General features: G+C 28.5%; 2 protein-coding genes across 3 annotated transcripts; one reads left to right on the top strand and one right to left on the bottom strand.

The window, feature by feature from the left end:
• Positions 1–629: 629 nt before the first annotated feature.
• Positions 630–1209, top strand: LOC124916605 (60S ribosomal protein L35a-3-like). The gene is made up of 4 exons (XM_047457339.1): positions 630–661; positions 737–772; positions 858–1086; positions 1168–1209. Exons 1-4 carry the CDS (start codon positions 630–632, stop codon positions 1207–1209), a joined length of 339 nt encoding a protein of 112 aa, XP_047313295.1.
• Positions 1210–8992: 7783 nt separating this feature from the next.
• LOC124916583 (glutamic acid-rich protein-like) lies at positions 8993–9844 on the bottom strand. Of its 2 annotated transcripts, none has more exons than XM_047457314.1 (2): positions 9216–9844; positions 8993–9170 (listed from the first exon to the last, which is right to left on the bottom strand). In XM_047457314.1, exons 1-2 carry the CDS (start codon positions 9797–9799, stop codon positions 9011–9013), a joined length of 744 nt encoding a protein of 247 aa, XP_047313270.1. In that variant the 5' UTR covers positions 9800–9844; the 3' UTR covers positions 8993–9010. The 2 variants fall into 2 exon arrangements, with proteins under 2 accessions (XP_047313270.1, XP_047313271.1); XM_047457315.1 differs by having other exon boundaries at positions 8993–9261; positions 9367–9844.
• Positions 9845–26412: the final 16568 nt, after the last annotated feature.

The raw sequence follows: 26412 nt of genomic DNA, 5'->3' as shown, positions 1-26412 counted from the left end.
TGTCTTTGTATTTTTTAAAGTTATTTATCTCTTTTCAAACTACTTATAATCTATATATATATATATATATATATATATATATATATATATATATATATATATATATATATATATATATATATATATATATATATATAATGATGCTTAATTATTTTGTTTCAGGGTGAACATCACGCGCTCACCTAAATGAATGGGTAGAAACACTAAAAGAAAGAAATTGGTAGAAATATAAGATCTTGCTCCCACCTTTTAACCTAGCCATTAACATATTCTCTCCGCGACCTTTCAAAATTTCCGTTTACTGTTTACAAAAAGAGATCGAGCAAGATCGGCCATGGCAGATGCTCGCAATGAAGTAATCTCTGTTCTATTACAACTAGGTGAGTTCTGCTTCTTCGTCGGTCACTGATTTTCCTTTCGATCTGATCGATTGTTAAATGATATCCCCGAACACCGCCTGTTTTACCTGACGGATTGCGACTCTTCATCATGCAATGAAGTAATCTCTGTTCTATTACAACCAGGTGAGTTCTGCTTCTTCGTCGGTCACTGATTTTCCTTTTGATCTGATCGATTGTTAAACGATATCCCCGAACACCGCCTGTTTTACCTGACGGATTGCGACTGCCATGGTGAAGGAGCGTCAAAGAGAAACTATCAGGTAGAAATCTCTTGCCATTTCCATTTCTCTGTCTGTGTTTAAGATGTGGATTTCCTCGCACTGATTTCGTTTTAGGGTTTATGTGCGAGGCACGATTTTAGGATACAAAAGGTACGACTGATTATCCTCTCTCTTTTAGAAATCGTAATATCCTTAAGTTGAATGTATTCATGACTGTTGTATTTACTGGTTTTAGATCGAAGTCAAATCAGTATCCGAGCACTTCATTGTTACAGATCGAGGGAGTTAACACAAAAGAGGAAGTTACATGGTATCAAGGGAAACGCATTGCCTATATATACAAGGCCAAGGTGAAGAAGAACGGATCACACTACCGTTGTATTTGGGGGAAGGTCTCACGTCCTCATGGTAACAGTGGAGTTGTTCGAGCTAAGTTCAAGTCTAACATTCCTCCCAAATCTATGGTAATTATAATTTCGTATCTTTTAGATCATATTGTAATGGTATCGTTATGGTTTACTGATTTGTATTCTTTCTATTATTAGGGGGATAGAGTGGGGGTTTTCATGTACCCAAGCAATATCTAAGGTGAGTTATCTGTTTAATATGGTTGTTTTTCAATAATATGCATTGCTTCTTGGTGAAAAAACTACTTAGTATTAGTTTTTATTGAATGGTTCTTAAAAACTGACCCTACCTGGTTCTGTGTTTTTTAGCTTTGTTAAGTCTCTCTGAACCTTCTAAAATACTGTTAATTAGAAATTGATAGTTAACCTAGCTCAATTACCAAATAATACCTTGAATTGAATGATGAACAATAGAACTATAATGAGAACGACGGGAAGATTACCTTGAATTGAATGGTGAACAATAGAACTAGAATGAGAATGAAGGAGGAAGATAAGAACTCTTAACAGTCTAGGAGCATTTGAGAATTATTATTGGGAGAGGAAGGAAACACTACAAGAGTTTTCTATCAATTCATTTCATAACAACAACTAATCTTTATACTATTCTATCTGTAATCGCCACTAACATCTACTCAAACCAAGGACATTAGTCCTAATTATTCTCCATCGTAACACTTCCCTACTCCATAATAATTTTTTTTTTCAAACATTGAGTCATCAGATAGAATGTAAATATAGTTTTAAACATTTTTTTTATAAAACACTTCTGGAGATTGGCACTTCACAGAGCGCAATCCTTAAGAAGCAATTCACATTTAATACTTAAGAAGCAATTCACATTTAATACTTAAAATGCAATTCACATTTAATTACTTAAGAAGCCTTATATTAGGCTATGAGTTCCTCATTTTGTTCTTTCATGCTTTATTTTGACTTTTCGTTCTTCAAAGTTCTTTAATTGGGTTGTCTTTTTCATTTTTCCTAGAGGATTTCCTAAAAAATAATTATTTGAGTTTCTTTTTTTTAATCAAGGAGAACTAGCCTGACACTCCAAAACTTATTATTTGAGTTTCTACCTATGGAAGAAATTGTATGTTGGTTAGCTTGAGCATAACCAAATGGTGGAAGTATGTATGTGTACTTCTCTGTTGTCTAATAGGATCAGTTCATTTATTGAATTCTTGAGTTTGTGGTAAACATTTAGTTGAATGAGGCACTACACTTAATCAAGATTATGTGGCCTCTCAATCTGAGCATGGTATCATCTTGGCCAAATGAATGCAACAAACATGTCTTAGGGTTAGGTATAGTAAAGGGGAAATGTTCTTGAAGATAGAATATGCAAAGTAGTCCTCGAGTTATTAGTTAAGATATAAATAGGGCACACTTAGTTGGAGATTCAATTGATATTCTTGATTAAGGTTTTGTAAAAAATATGTGAAGATAGACTTTTATAGTATTATGCATGAAATTGTATGGTTGTATATTGAATTGAAATCAACATATAATTTTGATTTTGTAGATATGTCTGCAAGAGCATTTTTTGATCCCATTCCAGGGACAGATTTTATTAAAAAAATTCCATATTAGAGATCTACTTAGGCCTTTATCTGACCAAGACCGCATCAAGGTAATTTACAGCTTTCTTCTACATTTGATAAGAAATGTATGATTAGGTGTCAAACTGACCTGAACCGAAACTTACATTTGATGATCTAACTTGATGTTTATTTCCAGGTTAAGAAGGCCTTGCGAGGTGTTAATGTGCAACTGACACACATTGAGAATGTAAGGCGGAGAAAAATAACTAATATAACTCAACAACCCATTAGCCAATTGATGAAAGCTATTTTTTCACGCTTCAAAGGATGTCCAGTATCATTTTAAGTTTGAATCTTTTTTTCTTTCTTACTCTGCCAAATTCACGCTTCAAATGGTGTAATTGGAAATGCATCTAGCTGTTATGATAAGACATGGTATTGAATTTGGATATTTAGTACCAAATTTATTTATAGATCTACATGAATCTGCAGATTCTTGATCTCTATATCATGGATGTGGCTTCTTCGTCAGGTAAAACACTTGTATCTATGATCTTCATCTGCTTCTTTTCTTTTTTTTTCTTTTTTTCTCTCTGTGAAGACATTCAACATTCTTCTTCTTCTCCCCCAGAGGTTTTCCTGTTTCCTGGCATCAGCTTTCGAACAGATAATGAGCCTTTCAAGGTGTTTCTCCATCAATGAATGCAATTTCCACAATTCCTATGTTAATCTGAGTTTTGGTATTGACACTGAAAATGTAATGAATGAAGGCTGCAATGGAAAATTTTACCAAGAAGATAGTGGATATGATGAAAGATGAAGAGCTCTATGAGTCACAGGGGGCCCTATAATTCTGTCGCAGGTTCCTCCTTTGAGATAAAGATTAATTATAAATTCCTTTCAATTGGGATCTAGGCACTGTAGCTGATTTGAAAAGAGTCTAATGACAGATAGAAAATGAATACGATCCCATGGAGTATGAAATTGGGGCGCCTGGTGTAGAATACACGAAATGGGCAGTAGAGATGGCGGTGGGGCTAGAGACTGCCGTGCCTTGGGTAATGTGCAAGCAAGATGATGCACCTGATCCTGTTGTAAGTTTCTTGACAATAGGTTGTATAATTCCTCAATTGTGTGTCGATCTTTCATCATCTCATCTTGTAAAGACATCGAACTTTCAACAGTATCATCCAACAAACATACTTGAGATGGATGGACAACAAATCTACAATTAGTTGAGTAAAGGTGGCACAAAAATAATAGTCATTAAAACAACAAATATTTAAACAAAGAGTATTGTTTAAAGAAAGACAATATCAACCTTTCTCGCATAGTCACCACCTCTGGAATCATTAGATTTTGAAAAACTTGTGTGCCCGTTGTTGAAGAAAGGACATGATGACCTATTGAAAGCACATAAAAATGGTTAATACAAACATATTAAGACATAAGCATATTTTTTTTACAATTCATACCTTGGTATAACTTGACAAGTAAGCTTGTCTAATAATGTGCAGATTAACACTTGCAATGGATTTTATTGTGACTATTTCTCACCAAATAAAGCTTATAAACTCAAGATATGGACTGAAGCTTGGACAGACTGTAATGTGCAAGCAAGATGATGCACCTGATCCTGTTGTAAGTTTCTTGTCTTAAATGCTCTTATTTTTCCTACCTGTTGAATCTGTCTTTCTCTAATAATGTGCAGATTAACACTTGCAATGGATTTTATTGTGACTATTTCTCACCAAATAAAGCTTATAAACCCAAGATATGGACCGAAGCTTGGACTGGCTGTAATGTGCAAACAAGATGATGCACCTGATCCTGTTGTAAGCTTATAAACTCAAGATATTTTTCCAGGAATTTGATCCTTTCAGGCCGCTGCAACAACGTCCTATCTTTTGAATTCGATCTTGGTTAAAGTACAAGTAATAATTTAATTTTATGATTAATTAATAAAAAAAAATTAAATGCATATAATCTCTTTATTCTTAGCATAATATTTTTTTTTCTATTCTCCAATTTTTTTTATTATTATAACGTTCAATTAATTATTTATTATTTCCCATTATTTTTCAATATTTATCTTTATTCTCATTTTTAATACATTCATATTATATTAATAATTTATTATTATTATTAAGATATGATATATAAATATTTTTTTTATAATAAATGTGTTTGTTATGTCCGTAACATCTAATTTTTAAATATTTAGTCATTTTTTCACATATACTTAATTTATTATTCATATTATTTTATAATATTTGTCTTGATTATCATATTTAATATATTTATATTATATTAATAATCTTTTTATTATTATTCAATCTAAATATTTTTAAAATTATTTTAGTTGAAGTTATCTAATATAATATTCATCCTTCTTTTGAGTTCTTCTTTTGAGTCAAAATAGGAGTAATGACTATATTTTATGATTTAATAAAATAAAAATAATTTTTTAGGTTAAATATATTTAATTTTTTGTAAATACATATAGTTTTATTAGTTGAAAAAAAGATGATCTCTATCTTTTGAGTATACCATTTTTTTTCTATTCCAAACAATTTCACATGATAAAGTTTAATGTATTTAATAATATTTTTTTTAATCACAAAAGAAATAAATAAATTTTTTTGAAATATTACTATAACGTTCAATTAATTATTTATTATTTCCCATTATTTTTCAATATTTATCTTTATTCTCATTTTTAATATATTCATATTATATTAATAATTTATTATTATTATTAACATATGATATATAAATATATTTTTTATAATAGATGTGTTTGTTATGTCAATAACATCTAATTTTTAAATATTTGGTCATTTTTTCACATATATTTTTGTTAATTATAACAATTCAATTATTCACTTAAATATTCTTAATGTTTTTATATAAAAAAAATGTTTTGCATAATATATTAAATTTTCATAAAAATAAGCCGGGCCAGAAGAATAGAATGTTTTTTGAACTATTTTTACAGAAGATGCTGAATCTATTGAAAGCTAATACATGATATTTATTTTTAATCATAAAAGATTTTTTTAAATATATTATATTTATTATTTCTCATTATTTTATAATATTTTTCTTTATTCTCATATTTAATATATTATATTATTTAATTTTTATTATTATTCAATCTATATTTATATATAAATATTTTTAAAGTTTTTTATTTTAAGTTTTTTTTTATGTTTATATTTTATACTAACTATTATAATGTCAATTCATATCAAAATATCAAAAATGGACACACAAGCCTTCATTGGAATTCTAGATTTGACTACGGATGACAACTACACACATTTAGTTGCAAGAGTTATGTACATGTGGGATGCAATAAATACTAAAAAAAAATAATGAATTACTAAGTGTTGATTTCTTATTAATAGACAAGGAGGTAAGTGTGTTTAATATTTTGTTATATATTAATGTATGTTAGTGCAAACTAACATATAATTTATAGGGTGCGGTTATTCACGTCAGCATCGATCGTCAATTTGTTCCAAGACATCGAAACTTATTAAAGGAGGGTAATATGTACATATTTCAAAAGTTTCGAGTTGTCAAGTCAAACGCTCAGTACAAACCAGTTCCAAACTCTTTGAAAATTTTGTTTAGCTACGGGACAACCATGAAGTCTGTTTCTGAGATTCTAAATATTCCGAGATATAAATTTAATTTTTCTGATTACAAGGAGGTTATTTCTAGAAGTGACAATTGCTCACAACTAACATGTAGTGTTTTGATTAACTATTGTCTTTCATTCATTTTTTTAACTTACATTTTCCTTTTTTATGTTATAGTTATTATAGCTCGTCTTATCAGTTTGGGCTCTAAGACTTTTAGCAAAACTAGATATAACACAGTTGCAAAACGTGGTTTAAACCTTCAATTTAATAGGTTGGTCATTTATAAATCTATAAGTTAATTGAGTTCTTTTGTTTTTTTACTCTATTAAATATTTTAATTTTTACCTTTTCTATGTGTTATTTTATAGTGGAGAAGATATTAATCTAACTTTATGGGGAAACATAGCCGAAAATTTTGAATTTGTTGAGGGATCTAACAACCAAGATCCTATCGTAATAGTTGTGACCGGCTTATTTGTCAAGTTATACCAATGTATGAATTGTAAAAAAAATATGCTTATGTCTTAATATGTGTGTTAACCATTTTTATGTGCTTTCAATAGGTCATCATGTCCTTTCTTCAACAACGGCCACACAAGTTTTTCAAAATCTAATGATTCCAGAGGTGGTGACTATGCGAGAAAGGTTGATATTGTCTTTCTTTAAACAATACTCTTTGTTTAAATATTTGTTGTTTTAATGATTATTATTTTTGTGCCACCTTTACTCAACTAATTGTAGATTTGCTGTCCATCCATCTCAAGTATGTTTGTTGGATGATACTGTTGAAAGTTCGATGTCTTTACAAGATGAGATGATGAAAGATCGACACACAATTGAGGAATTATACAACCTATTGTCAAATGAGGAAAGCAAGGTTGGTAAAATTGGTATTTCAATATTTTTATAGTTATCTTACTGGTTTATTGGCTAACAGGAATGTATACGTACCGTTGAAGCGACAATCAATAATGTATGCAACTACAATGGTTGGTTTTACTACTCTTGTGATGATTGTCGCAGAAAAGTAACGCTCGAGGGCGATGTTTTTTTTGCAACTCATGTGTTAAAGTTACAAAAAATCCTACTCCAAGGTGTCTATTTTTGTCTCTTTGATCATTAACAAACTATATTCATATATTTGATTATATCTATTTTGTTTTTTCATTAATTATTTTGTATCCATTTTAGATATAGATTAGAGATTGAGGTTGGTGACGAGTCAGGAGCTGCACTATTTGTGCTTTTTGATAGAGTTGTCAATAAGTTAGTTAATCTAACTGTTTCAAATTTGTCACAATTACATCCGAGTTGTGACAAAGATTTACTATTGCTGTTATCATCAATGTCATCGCGAAAACTTGTGTTCCAAGTTAAAATTACTAATTACAACCTCAAGAAAAAATCACACAATTTTACAATTATAAAAGTTTTTGATCCAAGTCAATCACTCATTACTCAACAGGTAAACATATTTTGGATATCTTTATGCTCAACTTTGAAACGTTTTTTATATATTAAATTAAATTTTGTTAAGGGAGGAGCATCAATTTTAGACAAAACTGTTGAAGAGGTACTTTTTCAATTTTTTCATCAAATAAATTGTTTTTTTAATCTATTTTAATGTCTTATTTAGATATTTGAAACGTTTATATAAATTTGATTAAATTTTATTAAGGAGGAGTATCAATTTCAAACAAAGCTGTTAAAGAGGTACTTTTTCAATTTTTTGTGATCAAATAAATTGTTTTTTTTATTATCTATTTTAATGTCTTATTTAGGTTTTTGAAATGTGTTTTATATGTTAATTAAATTTTATTAGGAAGGAGCAGCAGACAAAGTTGTTAAGGAGATAGGACGAAAAAGACAAAAAATTTAGTTTTTATTTTACAATTTTTTAATTTCATTTTATGGAAGTTTTTTTTTTATTAGTATACATTATTAACTATTATTATAATATAGGACATCTTAAATTATACTAGAGTTATACATTTTTTTTTATGAATGTTTATTTAATATTGTGTTAACTTAAATTTTTATTTTGCTTTCAATAGTTTAAATTAAATCAAGCCTTTTGGTTTGTATTGTATTATTATTATTTTCAGTTTTAATCAATCATTCTTTTTTCTCACATCATGTATATATTTCATAATTAATTTTATATAAATATATTTTTCCTTACATAATTTTTCCATAATTATTTATTTATTATTTATTTTTATACAATTTACTTATATTATGAAACAATTAATAATAATCAATTTATTTTTTCTATTTTTTTCTCTAATTATATATATATATATATAATATATTTTCTCTTCATATAAATATATTCTCTTTTATTAAATTAAACATTTTATAAAAATTTCGTTTATATTTTTCCCGTAGTACAACGTAGGATTTCATACTAGTATTTTTAATGTCTCATATTTATTTTATCTGAATTTAAAAGAATAACACCTTAAAAAGGGTAATGATTTACTTGAAAAAATATATTAATCTTCTCGTACAAATATTAAGACCTCTTCTTTTTAAATTTTAAAGGAAGATCATGAGAAAATCCTCTTTCCATCACCTTTCATTAGATTCTACTCAAACCAAAATTAATATCAATGTAAATTAGGATTAACTTTTTTCTCAATTGCGACACGAAATTGATAGAATAAAGAAGTATTGTAAACTTTAAATATAATAACCACAGCACGCCCTTCCCTAATCAACATCAAACTAGGGACCCACCATTAGAAAACAATCACACAAAAAAAGTGATTATTATCAATAAAACTATTAATTAAATAAATAATTTTTACTTCTATTATGATCAAAACCCATTTCTTGATCAGCCTCAATTTTAATTCCCTGTTTCATCCTTCTAATAAACTCTTCACATTTCTTGTTCAATTCATCTTCTTCATCTTCATCTTCTTCAACTGGATACTCTTCTTCTCTTTCTTCAGCAATCATGAACTCATTCTCCACCTCTTCTTCTTCTTCTTCGCCATGAACTGATTCTGGCTTCTGGTACTCTTCATCATCATCATCTTCTTCTCTTTCTTCTGCAATCAAGAACTCATTCTCCACCTCTAGTTCTACTTCTTCTTCCTCATGAACTGATTCTGGTTTCTGGTACTCTTCATCATCATTTTCTTCAATTGGATACTCTTCTTCTCTTTCTTCTGCAATCAAGAACTCATTCTCCACCTCTACTTCTTCTTCTTCCCCATGAACTGATTCTGGCTTCTGGTACTCTTCAAAGACTTCATTTTTCTTCTTTGTTATCTCTTCATGACTGGTAATAATTGGATGATTAGAAGAAATACCCATATGGGTATTTGCAGAGAGAATTGAGTCTTTGATTACAAAGGCCAAGATTCCATTGCAGAAGAGAAACATGTAGTGTCTTTCACTGCTGTAGTTGAAGAAGAGAGATGATGCGCAGAACTGGAAGAACAGAGGAAGAAGGAAAGGGAAGAATGAAAACAGAGAGATTGAGATCATAAAAATGGCTGCTTTCTTCAGATTTCTTCGTTGGCTTAACATTATTATTAACAATTGAACTGAATTAGCTGTCTGCATGCTTTGATCAAATTTGATTGTGAGAGAGAAAGAGAGTTTTTTTTTTTTTTTATAAAAATGACTTATTTTCTTAATTGAGAAGACAACTCATTTATACTAAATTCTTTGGTACTGTTTTAGTGAGAGAAAACGAGATATCACTTTTTTAATGTGGTTATTTAATTAAAATAAAAAAAATCTTTATAGGTTCTTATTATTTTATATATAATATTTTTAGAAAAAAATATTAAATTGTATTACTTTATAATTATAAAATAATTTAAAAAGTATATATATATATATATATATATATATAAATAAATAAATAAATAAATGAAGTAAAAATGTTGTAACAAAAATAAGAGCACTAATTTAATTGTCTCATAATGTATATGACTGAAATAACCCAAAAATTATACTAAAAAATTAAAAACAAATATGGTCATGTTGGAAAAAAATAATTATGTTCTGGAACAAAAACAAGAGCACAAAAATATTCAGAACATGGTGATTTCTCTAGCCATTTATTTTTAATTTATTATTATTATTATATTTTAAACATGATTTTTTTTCCCTATTATACAAGGGTAGCGTTTGGTAAGGGGTAAATTTATATAGGGTATAAGTTGTATAGGGGTATAAATTGTAACGAGGTATAAATAATATAGGGTAGTATAAGTTGTATAGGTTATTGTTGTTTGGTATTAATTATAAGAAATGGTATAAGTTGTATATGGTTTATAATTTTGTGTTTGGTATATATTATAAAAATGTAATATAACTTGTATAAATAATTTAAAATTATTATTATTAATATTATTATTTATATTTATTTATATTATAAATAATATTGTTTATTATTATTATAAGGTATTGTATCGTTATTATTTAATAATTAATATAATTTTAATTAAAATTTAAAAAAATAATTATAATATAAACATAAATTATGTTTATTTAATTTAAATATGATTAATAATTGTAATAAAATAAATATAAATAAAAATATTATTTATAATATAAGTAAATATAGAAAATAATAATTAATAAAATTATTTTTGTAAAAATAAATAAATATTTCTTAATTAAAATATTGAACAATTTTAAAAATATTTATATTAAAAATGATTATATATAATAAAATATTAAAATTTAATAAAATATATTTAATATATTATATAATATTAATAAAGAGTATAATGAGAAATTAAAAATTAAATGATATATATAAGAATAGTGTTGTACCTAGGGGGACTAGTTACTATTTTATATCAAATATGAAGTATAAATTATATAGGGGTATAAATTAATACCAATAGTAAAAATATAAAAAACATCTTATTAAAACACTATTGGTATAGTTTATACTATACTTCTTTGTACCTCAACCAAACATGGCCAAGCTATACTATATCCTTGTTTTGGCTAGTTAAATCACTTCTTTTTAATTAATTAACGAAAGATATATATATTTTAAAATAATTGAGTGATTCAAAACAAAAAATAAACCACGCGGCATGAAATAGTTTTTTTTTTATTATTTTTGGTCCAATTTGTGTGTTTGTGGGACTGACATGTCTTTTGAGTATTGACTCAAGTCAGTCGTCTCTAAGTCAATTACATTTTTATATTTTATTTACAATTACAATATGTATTTTTTCTTAATTATTATTTATAAAACAAACATTTAAATATAGCAATACATTTTTTTTAAAATAATTGGGAAGTTATTATTATTTCACTATCTAAACAAATTACAATTATTTAACAAAATTCATGTATTATTGAATTTTTTTAAATGTAAAATGATATTGTAAAATTGATATATTTATATAAAAGAAATAAGACATGAATTTCAAATTAGAAGAAATAAATCTTGTCAAAAGCTTGTTTAAGCTTTGTTAAATATGAACAAATCAAATTTATATTAAGTGTAAAAAAATTAATCGAATAAATAAATCAAATCAGATTTAATTGGTCAATTTAGTAGCAGTTCCGCGTTAGGTCAAATTAATAGACAAATCTATCGGGATCAAAATTAATATATATATATATATATATATATATATATATATATATATATATATATATATATATATATATATATATATATATATATGAGAAATGATTAGGTGAGGGAATTTGGTGAGGGAATGACGTGGCATAATCTTATTCGATGAAAAAATCAAATAATTTCTTTTTTTTTCTCTAAAAATTATGTTTAATTGATTTTTTTATGTACTTTTCACACTATTAAAAAAGGGGTTTTACTGAAAGAACTTCCCAGACAGATTTATATATCTATCGATAGAGGTGCTGAAAGGAAGAAATTCGTCGTAAATGAGAAAAAAGGCCGACAGTCTCTATATATCTTTCGGTATTAGAACAAAATGCCGAAAGATATATAGTTTATATCTTTCGGCTTTGAGTACTTCCAAAAAATAATCTTTTTTTTGAAGAGTGAATACCAAAAGATATATACTATATCTTTCGGTTTTGATCCCTCTCAAAAAAATTTCAGAAAAACGGCTAAGTGTGAAGTTTTCTACAATGGATATACCAAAAGATATAAGTTGTATCTTTCGACTTTGAGTACTTCCAAAAAATAATCTTTTTTTGAAGAGTGAATACCGAAAGATACATACTATATCTTTCGGTTTTGATCCCTTCCAAAAAAAACAGAAAATGGTTAAGTATTGAGTTTTCTTGAAGGGATATACCGAAAGATATGGTAAATATCTTTCGGTTTTGACACCTTCCAAAAAAAATCAGAAAATGACTAAGTATTGCGCTTTCTTGAAGGGAAATACCGAAAGATTTAGGAGAAATCTTTCGGTTTTGAAGGGTAAAATCGAAAAATGTGTATAAATCTTTCGGTTTTGCCCAATTCCCAGTACTTTGTTTTTTTTTTCGTTTTTAAGGCCAAAACAGAAATATTTAGGTATATCTTTCGGTTTTTCTATGGTATACCGAAAGATTTATGGCAAATCTTTTGGTTTTCTATGATTTTTAAGGCCATCCTTTACAAATTTCTTACCCTTATTTCAATGGGTGTTTTGGTTTCTAAGTACATGAATCTTATTTAATTGTCCAAGCATATCAAATGTGATTCAATATTCCAAGTAGAAGGATTGTGATTGAAGTTACAAGTATATATAGGTTTTTGTTTGAGTATATAAAATGTATATAAGGTTTGTGTTTGATCATTAATTATATATTTAGGAATGAGTGAATATGTTTTATATTTGTATGTGAAGTGATTGTGTTTGATTTATAAGTAAGTTTTAAGGATAAAATTTAATCAAGGTTAAATCTGCTGAAAACAATAAAATTTAAAAGGTCATATACCGAAAGATTTAGGAGAAATCTTTCGGTTTTGAAGGGTAAAACCGAAAGATATGTATAAATCTTTCGTTTTTTCCCAATTCCCATCACTTTGTTTTTTTTTGTTTTTAAGGCCAAAACCGAAAGATAAATGTATATCTTTCGGTTTTGCCCAATTCCCAATATTTTTTTTTTTTTGTTTTTAAGGCCAAAACCAAAAGATTTAGGTATATCTTTCGGTTTTTCTATGGTATACCAAAAGATTTAGGGCAAATCTTTTGGCTTTGACTATCCTTTACAAATTTCTTACCCTTATTCCAATGGGTGTTTTAGTTTATAAGTACATGAATCTTGTTTAATTGTCCAAGCATATCAAATGTGATTCAATATTCTAAATAGAAGGATTGTGATTGTAGTTACAAGTATATGTTTGTGTTTGAGTATATAAAATGTATATAAGGTTTGTGTCATTAATTATATATTTAGGAATGAATGAATATGTTTTATATTTGTATGTGCATGGATCTGTGTTTGATTTTTAATGTAGGATTGTGTTTAGGTTTGAGGAATAAAATATAATAATTGTTAAATCAAGTGAAAATAATAAAATTTTAAAGTTCAAATATCGAAAGATATAGGTCAAATATTTCGGTTTTGAAGGGTAAAACCGAAAGAATTATATAAATCTTTCGGTTTTGCCCAATTTCCAGCACTTTGTTTTTTTGGGTTCTAAAGGCCAAAGCCGAAAGATTTGAGTATAACTTTCAGTTTTGTTTAAGAATACCGAAAGATTTAACCTAAATCTTTCGGTTTTGGCCTTTCTTTAAAATATTTCTCCACCCTTTTCCAATTGGTGTTTTGGTTTCTAAGTACATGAATCTGATTTAATTGTCCAAACATATCAATTGTGAGTCAATATTCCAAGTATAGGGGTTGTGATTAAAGGTACAAGTATAGGATTGTGCTTGATTATAGTATGATGTATAAGGATTTGAGTTTGATTATGAATGAGTGAATATGTTTTATATTTGTATGTGTATGGATTTGTGTTTGATTTTTAATGTAGGATTGTGTTTAGGTTTGAATAATAAAATATAATAATGGTTAAATCAAGTGAAAATAATAAGATTTCAAAGATCAAATACCGAATGATATAGGTCAAATCTTTCAGTTTTGAAGGGTAATCACTTATGAGTGGAGGCCAAACAGATGCTCTTTCTGCAATACCTTCTAACATGCAAGCCCAAAATGTGCTTTGGTTAAGGAAGAAGATAAGAAAATTCATAAAGGCAAGAAAGTAAAGATGCCGGTAAATGAAACAGAGGTGCATATTTTCAAAGAGCAAATGTGGTTAAAGAACAGGAAACATAAGATAAAGAAAATTCTATACAAAAAGAAAGCAGTATGAAGAAGGAGGTGGAACCTCAACCTAATAATGTTGAAAAGATAGTTGAGGATTCTCAATCAAATCAAGTTAAAGTGGTTGCTGATAAAAATAAAAAGGAAAATACTCAGGTTAATCAAGGGAAGAAGAGAATTCTAAGGTTGATACAGAGGAATCCAAAGTTGCTGAGATTTCTAAAGCTAAAGTTGAAGGAAATAAAGACAATGATCTCGAAATTCAAGTTGATAACAACAAGGTGAAGAGCCCAAAAATTCTGAATAATAATTATTTCTATCAAATCAGAACAGATTCATATAAAGAAATAAATAAAAATGAGAATATGAAGTATTCATCAACCTCTTTAGTTCATCCCCCTTTCATTGTAAGAGGAAGGGGAAGGGGAAGAAGAAGACAACATGTTGAAACCTCAGGTTGGTATGGAAATAAAAATCCTGATTGGGATAATTAGGATTTGATACAGTTTGTAATCTTTGTTTGTAATCTCTATTTCGTGTATGTTTGATTGCTACTAATTAGGTTATTTAGAGTCTTTTGATTGTCATCATTTAATCATAACTAAAATTTGTCTAGCTTTAATTCTTGACCCTCCCACTTTTGGAATTTTAATAAAATGGTTATAACCGTTTGCCCCCCAAAAAATAAACTAACCAATAAATAGAAATATATTTTTAAACATATTAAACATTCATTTTGTATCAGATATAGAAAGAGATTATCATTATTCAATGAAAGTTCATTTCATAATAGATTATTATCATTAGTGGTCAACAAAGGGGTGTCTTCGTTGAACTAGGATGTGAGGCGACAAAAAAATTTGTATAAGTTTGATGTGGAACATTGTTATTATTTTTTTTGATAGAGTCGTACCAACTAAATTGTGCTGGGTAAAATTATGGAAGTCTAGGATTCCCACTAAGATATCTTTTTTTTCGGGTGGCTTGTGTTCCACAATAGTATTCTTAAGGATGTCATATGTGTCTTAATGATGACTTATGTGTCTTAGGATGTGGAGACGACAACCCATCTCCTTTTACATTGTAAAGGTGTTGCTAAAATTTGGAGTCTTCTTCGGAGTATTACTGGTATTCAATGAATTATTTTGGGAACCGTTGATGCGAGTTGAGAATCTTGGATAGAGACAACTAGATTTGTGGGAATGAAACAATGAGGTTATATCCCCATTAATTTTTAGTTGGAGAGAAATCATAAAACTTTCAACAATCTCAAACTACCGTTGCAGATCTTTCACAATACTATCATCCTAACATCATATAAGTTCAATGTGAGAAACCGACAAATTCAGTCGGATAGTTCATTACCCTTTTAGAAGATCTTTGAACACGTTAATTTTATTTGTGTGATTTTCTTCACAAATATAATGTTTTTTCATTGTGCTTAAACAAATATAAATTTTATAATATCATTGCATGGATAATTTAAAAAAAAAAACAACCAAACCAAACCCATATATATATATATATTTGAAATTAATTAATACATATATTTTTTTAAAAGATTTTAATTTTAAAATTTGGATTTGGTTTAAAAAAATTCATCATCATTTGGTTTTTAAATATATATATCAATTTCTTACAAGTTGTAATTAATATATTATCAATTAGTATCCCATGTCAAAACAAAAATGAAAATGTTAAAATTAGAATTGGTGAATGAGCCAGCCACGATTGACTTCTATCTTGTCTAGGAATTGTGTGACAGTTCCAAGTGCCTTAACATGGGTTTCGTTAGGAGCAGGTAAATTTTATCCTCAAATTTTATCATGTTGATTTGCGGAGTTGATGAAATAATTTCAACCAACTTTTTAGGAGTTTTGTTAGTTGATATACTAGTCTTGCTTAGCTCATTCAGGACAACTTGTTTTGTTCTATAAAATACATTAGGATTTCCCAGATGGAAATATTGACATTTGTGATCTTTAGTTGAGTAAGAAGACTATCGCTATTTTCCTTTCTTGGGTCATTAGATGGTCCAGGAAGATTAGTCGTAGGGGTTGTTTTCATAAAACTAGGTGGAAATTCAGATCCACTTCGGGTTGCTAAGACTTCATGTCGCGCATTTATTTTTGGTGAATTAGTGCTAGGATTATCGGGAATCCACCAATTTCGAGATACTGCCGACGGAGGTGGGATTCTTCGATCCTCCTTTTTAGGCCATGTATTAACCATATTAATTTCAAGACTATTATTAGGTTCATCCATGGAGATCATGTTCACATGTTGATCAGATAATGGATTCTTTGCTATTTCAGATTTAGGGATGATCTTTTGATCAATCATATCTTGACATTAATGTTTAAGGGCACTACAATTATCAGTAGAGTGACCTTTTATTTGATGGTATGCACATAATGCACTCTTGAATTTTCCGAGGAATTCTTTACCTTCTCTAGGAGTTAAGGGTTTGATTAGATTCCTTTGTTAAAGGAGAGTAAGAGCTTGACTCAGGGTCATACCTAAGTCATTAAAAGTTCTGGGTAGCCTTGGGGCCTTTGGTATTGGCGACTTAGATTCCATTGGGATATTTGTTTTGGCCAACACAAGTTTTCTTGGACCTGGCTTAGGAGAGGCCAAAGCTTTCTAGGCAGTTGTGACCAGATGAACTTCGGTTTTTTCATTCCTTTGAGGTCGAGGAGGAGCAAGATATGTCTTCACGGTTTTACCCTCTTTCCTTTCCTTTCCTTTCCTTTCCTTTCCTTTTTAAAGACTTCGTCAAGATTATTACCCGTCTTGAGGAGTTTCATCATATTTTGGAAGGTTTTAACGATAAATCCCAAAGAATACTGGTTGTTAATATTATCCAAAATCATATCAATTTGTCTTTGTTCACTAGGTAAATAATCGATTTCTTCAGCAACAACCTTCCATCTTTCGATGAAAACTGAAAACTTCTCGTTCTCACCTTGGTTCATGTTCTTGAGTCTCTTCTTAGGTCGTTCTAAAACTGAGATGAATGTTGAATCGTTATATAAAAGATGATGCGATTTCATCGATAGTTTGATGGTAGATTATCTTATTTTGGTGATACCACCACAAGGTTGCATCATCTAAGTATTGTGGAAATAGATGGAGGATTGTTGGTTCTCCTAAATATAAAGGTGTCATAGACATTATATTTGGATATTTTGAATTGGCGTAATTCTCGTTCCAATAGCTTTGAAATGATGATTATAGTCGAACACAACCAAAACAAGAATATCAATAAAGCTTTGTAACAATTCTTAAAACCGAAATTCAAATCCATTTTTTCAAAATTTCAATTGGATCAAACATGATCGGGATGTTGGTATTATGATTTGGAAATCATCCTAGCATGTTTACAAATATTTTAGGAAACTAATTGAATCAAAATTCCAGTTTAAAATCTCAAGAACACAAAATTTAAAATTTCCATATTTTCAAATCAAAATTGATTTTTTTTTTATTTAGGTTGAATTGATTAAATTTCTTTTGACAGAAAGCTTATAAATCATCTAGGGATTGGTTTCAAACAAAGAAAATACAAAATTGAACCCTAAATATGATCAACCCGATCAAACTTGGAAAACTCCAATTTCAAATTACAAATTGAATTACATTAGGTCTAGAAGCTTTTCAACTATTGAAGAACATTCCAATGATGTGTAGGAAGTTTTTCCAAAGCCTAGATCGAAGATTAGATCACCGGAGTGAATTTTACAAAATTCCAGCTCGTTTTCTTTGATTCTTCGAATTAGACTCTGATTTGCGATGATTGTTTGATGGATTGAAAAAAGGATGCCTAGAGACTATTTATATCAAGCTAGGTCGGTTGTGGTGAACAAATTCTACTTCAATTTGGCCACCGTAGTTCTTCTTCCCTATTTTTCTTTTGTCTTTAACAACCTAGGTTAATATAGGTTTTGACTTCTAAACATAAGGGAAATGACAGTGAGGAGAAGACGTGCACATGAGTGAAAAATGAAGGGACAAGGTCGAGTATCGGATGAGATACGATTTTTGGAAGGAATGCTGACGTCGATCGCGGCCTCCAGAGTTCACGAAGAAGAAGAACAAAATGGCGTCGTTTTGTTAAAATGAACGCTTCGTTGTGTTATGTCCATCGCTGGAGCGTTCAGTCTGGTGTTTGCGCTAACTAGGTTAGCGATACCGTTAGTCGGTCTACTATGGATCCGGGTGCGTGCGTGCTTGGTTTCTACCGGGTACATGACATCTTTTTGTGCGCTGGATAAAAATTCAGCGCTGATTCGATGGCTAAAATCCTTGCAACAATATTTAAATATAATTTCGGTTACACAGGATTATCAGTTTATATTTTTATTAAAAGGGTTATTTGAAATCGAAGTTTTAACCGAAATTCTTGTGTTTCACCAAATTTATACAAAAAAATATTTTTGACAACATAATAAAAATTATGATCATTTATTTTATTTTAAGTATTTTTGGGTATTTATTTAACTATTTTAAGCCATAAATTATACATAATTTATGCTTAAAATCATAATTAAATAATTTCAACCCTTTTGAGGTTTAATTAGATAAAATAAATACAATATTTTAACCTTAAATTAAATTTGGATTTTTATTTAATTATTCTAATTATGGCTTAATCATTATTATAATTAACTCTACTTTTATTTTTAATCTCTTTTTGGGTTATTTTAAATTTAAAAATTCAAAATATTATTTTATTAAAAATTAATAATATTATTTACAAATTAGGTATGTTAAATTTTTATGTTTACAAAAATATATATATATATCAGGTCTTTAGGTATATATTGACTTGATTGATATTTTATTTGTTTTATGTTACACGTATATGAAATTTATGCGATTTTGATACATAAAACAAAATTCAAATTTTCAGTTTTAATAATACATTCAAATTTTGGTACAAATTGAGGCCCACTTAAATTTGTAATTATGCAATTGTTAATCGGCCCAAAGGAAGGTTAATAATTGGTCGAATTGTAAATTTAAATTATGTATAAATTATTAATTTATAAAACATATTGATTAAAGTTATCTAATCAATTTGTTTTATTAGATTAAGACGGTTGTGTTTGTAACTATGTGATTATTGATCAGACAAAATGAAGTTTAAGAATTGGTCGATTTACACACTTAAATATGTACATAAGTTATAAATTTATTAAATCAATTAATTGAAGTAACATCCTACCAAAATAGGCTCTCTTGTGTAGATTAATATGTTTTATAAATTAAGAATTTAGTATGTTTGTAACTCATGCGGTTATTTAATAATATTATGCACATGTGGTAATAAATTTGTAACAATTATTCGGCGTTCCATGTGAATAATTGGACTATCCAAAGATAATCAATTGTTTGACATGGATTATTGTTAATTATTGGTTACTACAAAAGCGTGTCGTTTGCAAGTTAATATTTAATGTACAAATACTAAATATTAAGTGTTTGGTATCTTATGATGAGACGTACTATTATTTTGAATTTATGTGATTATAAAGTTTTTATGAGTATGGTTGTTTATTTGTTTTGTTATCTAATTAAGTTAACACTTTTGCTTATACGGTTTTCTTGTCAACATTTTAAGTTCATTTTATATGATAAAGTTTTCAGGCGTATTTATAATTTCTTATTTTTAAGAATTATATCTGAAAAAAGGTTTAAATTGTTAAGGGTATTATTAGAATAAAGATATCATAAGAAATACGTCATAATATATGTTTTATTTTGTTTCAAAATTAAATGCATTAAAGTTAGAGTTACACTAATATATTCTCATTCATCTAATTTTAATTTTCTTATTCAAATTTAAGTTAATTTATGTGAATTGTAGTTGTATAAAGGGAGACTTAGTCTCTGTATAAACTCACATAATATTGTGTGTAAAAAAATAAAAGATTGAAACAAAAATAACATAAATAATGTTCACTTAGCAAATATTTTAAAAGATAATAAAGTAATGTATTTGTAGGAATTGCAAATGTTGCACCTAAAAGAAAAATACTAAAGAAAGTGGTGCATAAAAGAAATACATATTACAATTTTTTGTTTGCTCTAAGAGTAATTTAACTTCGGTACTTAGACACATTTGATGGGAACTTAGATGTTACTATCTAAATTGAGTGTGTTGATGTATGGTTGAGTTAGTTGTTAAAAGTCAATTGATGGTGAAAGAAACATACATGAACAATGACAATTCAAATTAAAGATAAATAAATAAGGAACAATTTCAGAAACTTTATTTAGAAACAAACATTTAAGACATATCTTCATATAATAAATTTATTTTGAGAGAATAATTAAATAACTACAACTTATATACGGAATAAAGTTTAAACTAAAACAACTAATAAATTCTTTTGGGATTGTCCAGTTAAGGTTAGGTGTTATAGGCCCAATGAAAATAAATTGGACTAAACAATTTTTAAATGTTAATTGTTGAATATTTAAAAGATCAAGAGACAAATTTAGTTCATAAGTACTTCAAGATTAGCCTTGAAAATAAATCATTATAAAAGACTCCTTAAACAAGAGTCTAATGAATGCTCAAAATTATATGAATCAAGAAATTAAGTATATTTATGATGTTGGACAAATACTTAAAAGATCCTGGTTTGGAACATTAGAAAACAACCAAACAAGTAATGTGACATTTTAAAAACAAAACATTACATACTCATATAGTGAAATCGAATCAGATAGAGATCATTTGGTATTTTGATTAAAATTAGAATTTTTTAGTAAAACAAAACAGTCAGAAATTTGTGTCACGTAATTTTAGTTTAATTATTAGTTGGAAGAATTAATTCTTGTAAGAGTGTTAAGAAGAGTCGAATTATTTTAACATGATGGCAACATTTATTAGTTGTTTTGTGGCATCCAATTAAAGAATTGACTACAAATATTTTGTCATGGGGTTTAAATTATGAATGATATTGAAAGACCACTAAAGATATTACGTGAAAATAATCTACAGTTATTTTACTTTTAAGAGTAATATGAGTTCGACTAAGTCGAACATTTGGAAAATAAAGAATTCAAAATGTTAAGTTATCTATTGAGCATATTTTGACAAACACTAAAATTACGGACCAGATCTCTAAATATTTGTTATTTGAGGTCTTTCATGAACATATTGTTCATATGGATATTGCATATTTAGATGATATGTAGTTTTAGTGGGAGTTTGTATTGTGATGCTTATATAAATATAATTTGGAATTTATGTGCACATTAAAGATTCAGTTTATAAAGAAATTAAAGATTCAATTTCAAAAAAAAATCAAGATTATAAAGTCATTCAGATTATTCTCCATAAGGAATAAAGGAGGACTGGTTGATATTAGACATGTTAAAGATCACACTACATGTTAATCCATACTACACACGCATATTTGATCTATGTCATTTGATTGTATTGATATATGTGACTATTGAGGGTTTAGTTACGAATTAATGTAACAAAAATCGCTTTAATCCTATGTTGATATAATTGATGAACAAGATTGATATAGATATATTTGGAAATGATAACAATATTTTGAACTCTCAAAGTTATAATGTAAAATTGAAGGAAATATATATGACCCAAGTGGGAGATTGTTGGAATTAATTCTAATATTTGGGTAATATATTATTTAGTAATTGTATATTAGTTGTTATCATATAAATATTAAAGACTAATTAAAGTGATCTATTAAAATATAAAGGTTATGGGCTTATTTGAATATTTATAATAAATGTGGGGACATATTTATGTAGAAGTAGAAATATCATTTAATATTTTGTTGATGATCTGAATAATAAATGAGTATATTAGGGTTATGTCACCAACCCATATAGATAGCATACTAATTATGTTTCTCTCATTAGACAAAATGTTTATGTTCATCTTTCAAGAACACTCAAGAAGGGTTATCAATAGAGGGTTGAAAGACATAAACCCCACCCACATCAGACATTTCGATCTAGGTACAGATCCAGAATAAAAAGATTCAAGATTAAGAGAAGATCCGAAGAATAACGAAGAAAGACTTAATGAATTGTTCTTCATTTCAGATTCAGGTATGTTTCTGTAACTTATGTTTGTCTCAATTTATCGACATAGAGTATTAAGAATATATAGACTTAAGGAATTAAAATTTAGACTGAAGAATCTAACATGGGTTCTTTCTCATTTTGTATAGCAGCTTCTAACTCCACCTATTTGTCGGAACCACTACTTTATGCTACAGACTTCTCAATAAAGTTAAATATAGAAACCTCATCAAAGATGACGTTTTTACTCAGAATAACTCTTTTATCAGATGGAAACCATACTCTGTATCATTTGACACGATCTCTATAGCCCACAATACTCTTTTCTTCGCTCTTGGCTCTGATTTACCATCATTGACATGATAATAAAATATGCAACCAAAAACTTTTAAACACGAGTAATCAACAGACTTTCCAGACCATACCTCGTAAGGTGTTTTGTAGTTAATCCCGGTGTGAGTCCCACAATTTATCAAATAACATGATGTTGTCACTTCCGTTGCCCAAAAGCATTTATCAAGTTTTTCCATGATTGCGTTAGTGGTTTTATATGACCGTTTAAATGTGTTATATAATTATTTATTAACAAAATGAAAGAAGCGTAATTCAGTGAAGCAAGCTTCACTCGTTAGCGCTTCACTAGTAGTTTATCTCGTTAAATGTGTTATATAATTATTTATTAATAAAATAAAAGAAGTGCGATTTAGTGAAGCAAGCTTCATTCGATTGCGCTTGTTTCACCTTTTCTAATTATATAATAGGGTTTATATGAAGGCATAAATGAGTTTTCGTGAAGGCGTTAATTCTTTTACATGAATACATTAGTGATTTTACATGAACGTTTAAATGTGTTATATAATTATTTATTTAAAAAATGAAAGAAGCGCGATGTAGTGAAACAAGCTTCACTCATTAGCGCTTTTTTAACTCATTTCTATAAAGTAGGGCTTAACTAAGATCTCCTTTTCCCAACCCAAAACTTTCCTTCTAACTCATGGTATGTGTGTTTCAGATCTTTTGTTCAGATCTACTCTTTGGCAGATTCCCTGTGGTAGAAAACATCTTCAATGAAGATGAAGAGTGTCTAGTTGGATGGGAAACATCTTCAATGACTAACTAGTAAAGAAATCTTCATTTGATAGCGTTTGTTCACTGTAACTAACTAGTGAAGCAATCTTCATTCGATAGCGCTTGTTACAACATAACTAGTGAAGAAATTCTCATCCAATAGTGTAGCACTTAATTTTCATCCCCCGATTTTATAGCTTATATTTAAATAAATCTGAGCATATACAAATTTCTCGAATTTATTCACGGGCTCATTACACAATTTATTTTAAAGACAAATATTTTTAGAATAATTGAGTTTTTAGAAATAATTAATTTTGGATTATTAGTAAGTTAAGGTAGTAATTTGTCTAAGTTACAATACTTATTAGGGAAAGTTATTTTACTTAGAATATTCAAAGTTTTATTTAATTAATTACCTTTGGTATTTATAAATTAAAAAATTACAAAATATATATTAACATTTTTTATAAAGTTTTTTTTAAAGAAAAAATGTTAAGTATATTTTTGTATTTTGTTTTTATTAATTAATTAGTTTAGTTATTCTCTTTTTTATTTAATTAGATTAGTTTAAAGTATGATTATTTCCTTTTAACAAGAAAAAATTATTTTTTTCCTTTAAAAAAAGGAATAATCATTTTGTTTTTCCTTTTATTATTAATTAATGTTGTTTAGGTTAATTAATAATTCGTTTTTAATTAACCCCTTTTTGTAGGATTTTGGAGAAAACGTTAGTTGGGGCAAAATAAAAAAGGAAGAGAAGAACTGTTGGAGAACTAAGAGTTGAAGAGGGAGCTTGAAAACTTTGTGATTTTTTTAATTTAAATATTAAAATGACAAAGTGTTGCATATTTTTTTTTAATAATATTTTAAATTCTTTTGGATAAAACTTGACATATAGGACATGTTAAGTGGAGAATGCTCCATTTAAAAAGGAAAATTAATTAAAAGAGAAATAATTAATTAAGGAAAATGTTTTAATAAACTTAGGTGAATAAAAAAAGGAATATTAATTAAAAGAGAAATAATTAATTAAGGAAAAATGTTTTAATAAACTTAGGTAAATAATTTTAAATCAATACGACATAGTTTTAATGATGTGGTCTGAATAAAACTAAATTGTGAAAATTGTCTTTGCGTAGGTACGTCTGAAGACGTCTCCCTTCAACAGACGTGTTGGTTTGAAAAAGTGTATGAGCAGACGTCTAACTTCAACAGACGTGTTAGTCTGAAGAAGTGCGCGAGCAGACGTCTAACTTCTACAGACGTGTTAGTCTGAAGAAGTGCGCGAGTAGACGTCTAACTTCTACAAACATGTTAGACTGAAGAAGTGCGCGAGAAGACGTCTAACTTCTACAGACGTGTTAGTGTGAAGAAGTGCGCGAGAAGACGTCTAACTTCTATAGACGTGTTAGTCTAAAAAAGTGCACGAGCATACGTCTAACTTGTATAGACGCGTTAGTCGGAAGAAGTGCGCGAGTAGACATCTCACTTCCATAAACGCTCTACTCTAAAGAAGTGTGAGCAGATTCCTTGCTTTAGTAGCCGTCTAAAGAAGCGTTCTCTTATCTCCTCAACTCATCAGCAAAGTGAACAACCGTGTTCATTATCAGTCGTCTTCCTAGTAAGTTTCATACGCTTAACTGCCAAGTACTCAAATATTCCATCAATCCGTCTTGTACCTTCCAATACACCACGATCCAACGAATATTCTGCAGTACAATCCAGTACGCCATGATTCAACGAATATATTCTCATGTACGATCTCGTACACCAGGCGTACGTCCAACGGAAAGATGACACATATCCAAGAGGAAGATTCGACAATTGAATATCTTCAATATAAAAGGTGATCCAAGTACAACGACGAATTCCCTCTTGATCCCTCTACTCCTGGAATTCTAATCTCATATCTCTTGACTCTCCGTCTGTCTAAAAATCGCACAAATTTTGAATTTCTAATTTATGTGTGTTTACTTTCTCTAAGATCATTGTGTGATTCACTAAGCTAAGCTTGGAAATTGTGTATAGTTCTTTCTAAGTGAAATTTCAGTATTGTAAGTTGAACAGGGATTGTCTGTTCAACAAAATGATAGCTAGAAGTTCAGAAACAGACAGTTGTTAAGTCTTGTGTATCTGACTGGGTTTAGGTAGTTGTTATACGAATCAAAGCCTTCTAGTGAAAAACCTTCTGGAAATAGAAGAGGTGTAAGATTTTTATCTCTGAACATACATAAACTCCTTGTGTTATTTCATTTTTGCATCTTCCAATCGTTTATCTACCGCTTCAAATCGAGCAAGCATTTCTGCACTTGAATCCGTTCAAGAGTTTGCGAAGATTTGTGAAGAATTGAAACAGATTTTCATCTCTAACAGGATTTAAATCGAATTGAAAGTGATTATTAGTTCAACAATATTCAACCCATTTTCTATTGTTGTACCCGATCTTAACAATCCCAGATTTTTCAAACTCGTCGATCAAAAAAAAATTTAAATCGATCGCAGTTTTCTAGTGACTCTACTGGGACATTCGATGTTTGACTCCAAAGTAATTTTGGCCAAATATTTAAATCTTCTTAAGCTTTAATTCATACTCCATAATAACAGCATTTGACTACTTGCATTTGACATGGAGCTCCAACGTGGAGGTGTGTGAGTATACATCGTTGGATGAAGCTCATATATCTATATTTTATGTCCTAAGGACAGTCAATGTGAATGAAACCTTCAACCCATGCTTTGAAGGCTTTTGTGTAATTTGAAAGTTGAGAAAAACTCTAGGAAAAAAACCTGGATTAACCCTCTCTTTT

Source organism: Impatiens glandulifera, chromosome 9 (genome assembly GCF_907164915.1).
Source record: "Impatiens glandulifera chromosome 9, dImpGla2.1, whole genome shotgun sequence".
NCBI lineage: Eukaryota > Viridiplantae > Streptophyta > Magnoliopsida > Ericales > Balsaminaceae > Impatiens > Impatiens glandulifera.
The sequence above is the reverse complement of the archived record's forward strand: the minus strand, read 5'-3'. Positions and strand labels throughout refer to the sequence as shown.